General features: G+C 36.2%; 1 protein-coding gene across 4 annotated transcripts; it reads left to right on the top strand.

The window, feature by feature from the left end:
- The first annotated feature begins 1,392 nt into the window (after positions 1 to 1,392).
- Positions 1,393 to 8,810, top strand: LOC110783966 (ribose-phosphate pyrophosphokinase 4-like). 4 transcript variants are annotated; one of them, XM_056841344.1, is made up of 11 exons: positions 1,393 to 1,555; positions 1,648 to 1,889; positions 2,404 to 2,467; positions 3,493 to 3,600; positions 3,902 to 4,112; positions 4,944 to 5,259; positions 7,410 to 7,505; positions 7,632 to 7,700; positions 7,805 to 7,933; positions 8,233 to 8,332; positions 8,446 to 8,810. In XM_056841344.1, exons 5-11 carry the CDS (start codon positions 3,997 to 3,999, stop codon positions 8,574 to 8,576), a joined length of 957 nt encoding a protein of 318 aa, XP_056697322.1. In that variant the 5' UTR covers positions 1,393 to 1,555; positions 1,648 to 1,889; positions 2,404 to 2,467; positions 3,493 to 3,600; positions 3,902 to 3,996; the 3' UTR covers positions 8,577 to 8,810. The 4 variants fall into 4 exon arrangements, with proteins under 4 accessions (XP_056697322.1, XP_056697326.1, XP_056697319.1 ...); XM_056841348.1 differs by having other exon boundaries at positions 3,493 to 3,526; NM_001428356.1 differs by lacking the exon at positions 3,493 to 3,600 and having other exon boundaries at positions 1,480 to 1,555; positions 8,446 to 8,792.
- Positions 8,811 to 9,153: the final 343 nt, after the last annotated feature.

Consider the following 9,153-nt stretch of genomic DNA (forward strand, 5'->3'; position numbering starts at 1 on the left):
GTAATGAAGTTCGGTAAAAAGGAAAAGTTGAGCAGAAGGAGTTTCTGTAGATCCTGCTAAGATTCAAGCTGTGAGTGAGTGACCTACTTCAAAGAACGTGTCCGATATTTGAAGTTTTCTAAGCCTAGATGACTATTATAGGAGGTTGTGAAAGACTTTTCGAAGAAAGCAAAACCAGTGACCAACTTGTTGAAAAAGGAATCGAAATTCAAATGGAGTGAGAAATGTGAAGTAGCTTTCAAGAGTTTAAAAGAATGTTTGACTTCCGCACTCGTTGTCGTGTTAGTTGACACCTTATGAAGCTAATTAACCTACTCATGACCTATAACTAGCTGCTATTATGTTCGCTTTGAGGTTTAGAGACATTACCTTTAGGGGAAAACATTTGAGATCCTTACCGACCATAAAAGTCTGAAATTGGGGAAAAAGGTCCAGTTAAATCTTGGGACAACATTGAAAATGATACTGCTTTCCACCCTGCAACCGATGGTCAGCCTGAGAGCGCTAACCAAACCATGGGAGATATGTCGAGAGTGTACTATTGGCTTTAAAGAGAAATTGAGAGATCATCTAGATTTGATTGAATTTTCGCACATCAATAGTTACCATGCGAGCAGTAAGATGTCACATGTTGAGACATTGTATGGGAAAGAAGTGAAGAAGTTCTAGTTACTGGAATGATTTGAGTGAAAATATAGTATTAGGGCAGAATTCGTTGAATAAAAGTCATTCCCTGAGATGAGTTACGAGGGCGTAACTCGTTTTCTTTAAGGGGGTAGAATGCGATAGAAATTCACGCCTTTTACCTATTTTTATGGTATTTTTATGCATTTTATGCTTATTTTTAGCAACTTATACATGTTGAGGCAAGTAAATAGATTCTCCGCATAAGAAAATGTGTTCTTGAATATTACAAGTAACTTTTAGTTGGCAAAAGAGTGCACAAGAGTGGCACATAGTACTTCTCCAGTAAGAATAAGTTGAAAACCTTTGAGAAATGGGTGAATTTTCGTGTCAAGTTTCGGGACGAAACTTCTTTTAAGAGGGGTAGATTGTAATCCCCCGTAAATTTATAGATTTTATTAATATATTTTAACGTATAGTTATTTATATTTTAATAGAATTTACGAATTTTAATAATAAATATATAATTAACGTATGTTTATTTTAGTTGATTACATTTTAAATATTTTTAACGATTTATGAAATCAAAATAGTTTTAGAACTTTTCAATGAAAAGAATTCGTTTTACGGAAACACGTTCGATTGAATTTAGAAAGAAATCCTAACCGTTTTGAATTCAAACAAACTTAATTCTATTCCTAGCCCAAGTTGACAAAGCCCAAAACAAGTAAGCCCAAAATTTCTCCTCCCTTCCCTTCCAACTTCACGTGAAACTCAAAACCAAATACACAAAACCCTTCTTCTTGCCATTCACGTGAACCTGTAAAAAAAAAAAAAAAAAAAATCACTCTCGAGCCTCCTCCTTCGTCAGCCGCCGCACCAGGCACCGCCTGGCCGTCGTCGTTGTCACGCCGCCGCTCTCCTCCACTCGGTAACTCCTTCCTTCTCCTCTCGTCCGTTCTTCTTTCTCTTTTTCGTGTTCCCTCTCCTAACTTACTGGTTCTTCTTTTCTTCTCTGGGCAGTCACCACCGCACCATCACTGCCACCGTGCACTGCTGTTGCACCGCCCAGCTCGCCGACCAACGTTTTCTATCATCCTCTTTCTTGTCTCTTCATTCTCACGACGGCAGCCAAGCACGATAGAGTGCGACCACCGTAATCACCACCACCAGGCTCCAGCCGCGTCGCCCGTCCCCCGCGACCAGCGCCTTGTGCAGCGCCGCCTGTGCTCCGCCGGCCAGCCTCCTCTCTCCCTCTTGATTTGGTTAATTCTTAAACCCTAAACTAATTAATGTTTTAATTACGTTTTATTAATATAATTTATGTTTTCCTTGAATTAAGTTATAGTTTTTATGGGTTAATGATGAATTTTAGATTTTATGTTTTTCACAATTAATAATTTTAATTTCAGATTATATAATTGAATTAAAATAAGGATTTTAATTATTAAAACATGAATTTTTAAGGTTTTAATAGTTTTAAAATCATGATAGAATGGTTTGAATTATTAAAGTTATTAGTTTTATGTTCTAAGCATGATAATTTGGTTTTGGGAAAGCTTTAAACGATTTCATATTGCTGAAAATTTAAAGTATGATGTTTGCGAAGAGTTTTCAACGAATTTCAATCAGTAATTTAATAATTATGATGTTAGGAAATCAAATATTCAAGTTTGGATATTGGGGAAGGTTCTAAATATGTTTAGGATGTATTTAGAATGCTTTATTATAGTTGTGAATGATTAGAAATTGATTGGGAATCCTTGTTGGTTGTTTTAGGCGGAGAATTCTCTTTAGGCGACTTTTGAAAGTGTTAAAGTGGCCTATTAGTTGTTTATGCAAGGTACGTACATACCTGCGTGCTTGGAATGTGTGCTAATTGTTGAAACCATGTTGAATTTGTTGTTGAACTTGGCTATGTTGATATTATTGTTGAACTTGGTGATGTTGATATTATCGACGAACCTAGTCAGGTTGAAATTGCATGTTTAATACTGTTGGATGGACGTATTGAACCTATATTGCATTAAGAGAATTATAACATGTTAGTATGGATGATTGATGCAAACATGTTTGATTGGGAACACTAGATTACTTTGTATATGTTGATTCAGATCAGTTGATTGTTGTTCCCTTTTTAGCTTTTCACTACTTTATGAGGGTCGAGGACCTCGTTTAGTAAGTTGAAACTTTATACCCATATACAGGGTTGATCATGGTTAAAGGAAAGGTTGGGTAAATTGGAATGAGTCTTGATTGATGCCTTTATGATCACGTACTTAATTCTAAGATAAAAACAGTTGTGAACGAATGTGGATTGTATGCCTTATGTGATTGTTGAGTCATAACAGAGTCTCAATTTGTAAATCATGTAAAGTGAAACTGGGTAGCAATAGCTTTAGACTGTGCACGTCTAAAGTGACGGACAAACAGGAGTTGGGGTTCATGGTGGTAGCCCATGGCCTTTTCTGGGACCGGATTGATCACCGTGTCCTATTTTTATTCAAATGTTCCTCGATATCGCAGGTCAGTGAGGTTACGGAGTCGCGCCCGTACCTCGTCTTCCTTAGTGAAGACTGTTGGACGGACAACTCGGTCCATTGTCTATTTCAACTAAAATAATATTATTGCTAAAAGTCTAGCCTAGTCTAGTCTGGTCAAGTATGGTCGTCAAACTATCATGTTTTGTCTGCCTTTGTTTGTATTCATTAGTATCATGTTAGGGTTGTTCGTTTAATAGAATCATGTTAGGATTATTATTGATTTAGTATGTAGTACTCAGCTTTGCTGATTACGTGATTTTGCTTGTGCATGTTGATCATGGCTATGCCTTATTGATCCTGTGATGACCCAATCTTTGGTGAGCAGTCTCTAAGGATCAATAAGCATTGTCCATCTGCAGGTTTGAAGATGTTGCATCATTGGGATCGGGAATAGAGAGCTTGTATTTAGTTTTGATTTGCTAAGTTGACTTGGGTTTGTTTAATTGGACTTTAAACTTGTCGTACTATTTACATTTCCTTATTTTCGTTGGTTGATTTTTGGGACTAAACCTGTAATCGATTATTTATAAACCTAAAGTTAGTTTTATGTTTTCCGCTGCAAAAATTTTGAATAAGCCGTTACGTTTTCACACGGGCGATAATGCCTTGATAATTCTCTACGTTTTATATTAAAAGGTTATTTTAGAAAAGAGAGAATTGTCGGGGTGTTACATCTTATCTACTAAAAAGGGGGAAAAAGCTTGATTTTCTTTGTGATTTGCACTTTTTTGCAGGAATACGAATACCGAATATTAGTAGTGTAGATAAAGCACATTCTCACAGTCTCAATTAAAGTTGCATTCTGAAAAAGCTAACCAAAGAGAAACAAATGGAGAAACCCAACACGAAGCAAGTGTTGTTGTTCTACTGTGTTGAGGCTGAAGAACTTGCTCGTTTAGTTGCTGCTCAATCTCCTCTCATCACCCTTCAATCCATTAATTGGAGGTATCTCCTTTTCTCTTTCCTATTGTTTTCTTGCTGGAAATAGGATTTTTGTTGTTGTAGTGTATGTTTTTATGATTTTTGGGCTAGTGATTGCGTACCCTTATACCAGACTTTGTTTTTGGGACCGCGGGTTCATGGTCAAGTATTCAAATAGGCTGTTTTATAAACAATTTGCATTTTTTAATCCAGAAAATAAAGTGTTTAAGATTCCATACCCTTATTAGAGTGTTGAGGATCAGTACTTGAGGTGAATATAAGGTATTAATTTTTTTCCCCCTCAAGATAAGTTGTATGTTTTACGGCTAAGTAGAGATTTCTGTGGGTGCTGGTTTTAAGATTTCTATGCAGTTGAAACAAAGAAAATTATGGATTTTTTTGCTTATACCCAATTGTCAAATTGAATATTGGACATGTCACATATTATGAGTGTCTACTGCCTGTCTTGAATTCTAGTCTAGATGATTCCTGCTAAGTTTTATTATCTTGCAAAATGAGATTAATCTACATTAAGGAAATGTGTGGTAGATTGTTTCAGAACTGAAAATGTAACCTTGCTATATTGTTGGTTGAGCCCTCAATAAATATGCACATTTTTGTTTGATTCAATCAGGAATTTCTTTGATAAGGAAAAATCAAAAAGGTTTTTAAGTTGTGGTGGGCTTGTTTGCGTGCCATGAAAAAGAAAAAGAAGTGAAGTATTATATTCTACAACTTGTTTCCCTCTCTTATTCATTATTCCTTTCATAAAGGCGTTGTAGAATTGTAGCATCTGGAAAATTATTCTTTTTATGAATTTTTTTTAGAGGTCTGATTAATTGTATTATGTATCAGGAGCTTCGATGACGGATTTCCAAATCTTTTCATAAATAACGCACAAGATATAAGAGGCCAACATGTTGCCTTTTTGGCTGCTTTTAGCTCACCAGCCGTTATATTTGAACAACTGTCTGTCATTTTTGCTCTTCCAAGGCTGTTTGTTGCGTCCTTCACATTGGTCTTACCATTTTTTCCAACTGGATCCTTTGAGAGAATGGAAGAGGAAGGAGATGTTGCCACAGCTTTTACAATGGCAAGAATATTATCCAATATTCCAGTATCAAGAGGTGGACCAACTAGTGTGGTCATATATGACATACACGCTCTGCAGGTGTGTTTTATAATCAAGTGGAAGTTAGAATAGACGTGATCCATCTTTTTATTTCTTGTTGTCATGATATGTGAGGATTATAAGTTCTTTTGTGTGCTTCATGATTATAGTTGTGTTTATCGAGGGTGTTGATAAAAATGTGAGCCATTTATGCTATTCTCTTTAGAGTTTAATTTTCCTGAACAATATTGTCAACATGATTGAAGTGTTGATAGAAAATGATTGAAGGTGTTTTATGATGACCTCCCTTTGTAATCTTCTGGAGAATATGTTGGCGATGGTGGTCGCTATAATTATATTTATGACAAGATTTACTCAACGGCTCAACCTCTGCCTAGATGTAATTGTTGCGTACCTAGTTCAAATTAAACTATCAATGTGTCTATTTCCCTATGGGTTCTGGACATAGGGACTATGTTATGTATTTATACGAGTTCACGGTTCACCTACCAAAAGTTGAATGTGAAACTTAAAAAGGTCAAAAGTATTGATGCCGAAGGTGTGAGCAAAGGGCCTTATGTTTTGAATTGGAAAAAAGTGTTTGAAACTAAGACTAACTTTTCAAAAATAAGTGTAACTAGAAAAGGATGGTGTTTCTGTTGGAGGCTATTCATCTCAGCTGCTAGTAAAATGATTTAGCAATTGCGAGAAATTGATGCCTTTTTGAATTCAGAGTTGGAAGACGACATTCATTGTCTGATAAATTTTCTTTATGCTGCATGCTTTCCTGAACTGTACATGAAACTTGGATAAAGTACTTGAGCTGCATCCCTTCTAGTCAACATACCTCATGTAATTGGTTCGAAGTTGTTTTCTCTATGAAGTCTGTGGATGGTCTGAATTTGGTGGAGACGTTGGAAGTTTGAAATAACTTGTCACTCTAAGAATCTTAAGTTTCGGGGGAATAAATTGTCACTCTAAGAATCTAAGACTCTTTGTATGGAGAGTTGGAGACGTTGGAAGTTTGGAACTATAGTGTATGTTGAAATGGCAAAGAGACTAGTAAGAAATAGCTCAATCTCATTACGTATTCTTCTGATTTATAGTTCATAATACATGGCTGTCCTGTAAGTTTAGAGGGTATGGACTGTTTCAATATAGATGGTATGGATATCTTGTATTAGAATCCTGGAGAGGAGAATCCTCATCCCTTAAAGTAAAATGGGATAGATGGGTTAGGAACAGGCTGTGCATTCCTAAATATAGTTATAGCTTTCTAGCTATCTTTGTAGATTAAAGTCGTAAAGACTAAGCAAAGGTTGTCTTAGTATGGTGTGTGTCAAGATGTTTCCTGATCTTTATGTGGTAATGCCTCGGAAACAGGGTAATCTTTTCTTCTCATTTCATTACGGCAAAATGTGTTGTGATAGTATCAGTGAGTGGTTGCACAATCATTACGAGTTCAGGAAACTGAACAATAGCAGTAATGAATTCTGTAAGTGGATGCCAAAGTATCCTTCTGGGTGGTTCAGAAAGATAGTAGTTATCTTTGTATTACTTCCTTAACTTATCACACATTTGGTGGCAAAGAATAATGTAATCTGGAACAAGACCTTATTGAGGCCCCAAAGACAGCTCAACTGATTTAGCATGATGTAAAAGTTAGACTTTCGGCTGTGATGCCTAAGAAAGCTAGCAATCATGATGTAAATTGGTTTCGTAGTTCTAGGTACGCCCCTTCAAAAAGGATGGTTGACTTCTTGTAAAAGGCTTGTTCCTAGGATAAATGTAAATAATTGTTTTAATGAGCTTATAGAATTACTCTTACTGGAAAAAAAAAATAAATCCTGGAGAGGTGGCTATTAGTAGTTATATTAGTAGTTGTCATGGAGCTTGATGAAACTAATATTAGTAAATTGATATACCTTCATGATGAGAAAGAAAAAAAATAGTACATTGTTCTTTGTCACTTGCTTGCGTGTATACTTTGTCTACTTCTCGTAATTCAAATGAAATAACTCCACATCTATAACTTTTCTTAACCAAAAAAAAGAAAAACTACATGGCTTAATCTCATATGTTGATTAAGTTTAGAGAGGCTTTCTTCTGCCCTTCGTCTCTCCTACCTTGCAGGCTTGTACCTACTGTCTCATCTTCTGGTACACATTGTTCTTTCATGTGTTTGACGCTTTGTTATTACTGTTTTGCAGGAAAGGTTTTATTTTAGTGACAATGTATTGCCGTTGTTTGAAACTGGGATCCCCTTGTTGAAGCAGCGCCTTGATCAACTCCCAGATGCTGATAAGGTTGATTTCATATGTTTTTTTCCTTTACCACAGGCCATTATGTTAATCCTACACGATATTATTTGCTGTTTTTACAATTCTGTGTTAAACTGCTAATGATTTCTGGCTTCCACTACATTGTTCCAGATAGTAGTTGCATTCCCAGATGATGGAGCATGGAAGCGATTCCACAAGCAGCTAGATCATTTTCCTATGGTTTGTTTACTTGTATTTATTTCATGTGCTTTTTACAATTAATGTATCCATCTTTTCTTTGTATATTCCGTAGTAATTAAGTTAATTGTATTATCCAAAACCAGGTGGTTTGTGCAAAGGTTCGTGAAGGTGATAAAAGGATAGTGAGGCTTAAGGAAGGCAACCCAGCTGGCTGTCACGTTGTTATAGTGGACGACTTAGTTCAATCTGGAGGCACTCTTATTGAATGCCAGGTATTTTTATACTTCTTTCCTTTTTCTGAGAAAGCACTCCTGTCTTTGTGTTATATAAATTGGACATCTTTTAGTCGTGCACATAGTGCAGTACCTCGTTCCTTTTAATTGCAGACTTGTAGTTATGATTACACTACTAATCAAGAACTCACGTGAAATTTTGTTCATATTTTTGCATTTACTAAGTTTTACCCATCAAATCTGTATGTTCTTGACTTGGTAAAATGATAGCATAGAATGTGTCAAGTGTTATTTCCTCCACGGGTTCTTGCAATATGATTTGGTTCTTCAAACTGCAGAAAGTATTGGCTGCGCATGGTGCAACGAAGGTTAGCGCCTATGTGACCCATGCTGTATTTCCAAAGAATTCATTTGAGCGTTTTACACATAAAGATGATGGTAATTACTCTCTTATCATTGTCAATAATCGATCTGGCAGTTACTAATTGGCACTTTCTGAATTTTCTGTAACTAATGACGACTCACAATTTCATTTTATATAACTATACCAGGTTCAGACAAAGCGTTTACTTACTTCTGGATCACGGATTCCTGTCCTCGCACTGTAAAGTCAATTGCAAATAAAGCTCCTTTCGAAGTTCTGAGTCTTGCTGGGTCGATTGCTGACGCTCTTCAGATATGAAAGATATGGAGCTATTTGACTAGAAGAAGCGCGAGTTTGTAACATGATGTGAGTTCATCAAGGAGACATTAGTGTTTAAAATAACAGAATTATGAGGCAACAGAATTGCAACCTCCTTTTCAGTTTGGATTGCGTGAGGTTTGTTGTTGGTCTTAGCTTCTAGATTAGTTATTGTGAATCTGAACGTATTAAGACTCAATGATTATTATATTCAAGTAGTTGGATTAGACAAGACCTGTTACTTGTCATCAGGGTGGTAACAATCTGGATTTCTTCTTACCAGTTCTTATCTCAAAATGCCTTCCCTCTGCAAATAACACCCAGAAAACAAGTGATTACATGTTTCTGCAACCTGCTTACATAAAACACAGATTAGGTCAATATGCACTCCGAACTTTCACAAGTAGCAAGTCTGACATGAGGTCAACTGAAAAATAATTTCTCTCGTCATTTTTCCACCTTACCTAAAGGTTCTAAGCTCCTTGGGTGAAGATGAAGAGCCTTATTAGGAATGAAGAAAATATGTCACCAATGCGATGGAACACCAAACAAAACCGACTTAATCAGTTGAAGTCTA

The sequence above is a fragment of the Spinacia oleracea genome, chromosome 1 (assembly GCF_020520425.1).
Source record: "Spinacia oleracea cultivar Varoflay chromosome 1, BTI_SOV_V1, whole genome shotgun sequence".
Taxonomy (NCBI): Eukaryota; Viridiplantae; Streptophyta; class Magnoliopsida; order Caryophyllales; family Amaranthaceae; genus Spinacia; species Spinacia oleracea.

Excerpts from the sequence above, each read along its gene's own strand:
- LOC110783966 (XM_056841344.1), top strand. The coding sequence starts at position 3,997 with ATGGAGAAACCCAACACGAAGCAAGTGTTGTTGTTCTACTGTGTTGAG. Across the intron at positions 5,260-7,409 it reads ATGACATACACGCTCTGCAG|GAAAGGTTTTATTTTAGTGA; the intron begins GTGTGTTTTATA and ends ACTGTTTTGCAG. Across the intron at positions 7,506-7,631 it reads AACTCCCAGATGCTGATAAG|ATAGTAGTTGCATTCCCAGA; the intron begins GTTGATTTCATA and ends ACATTGTTCCAG.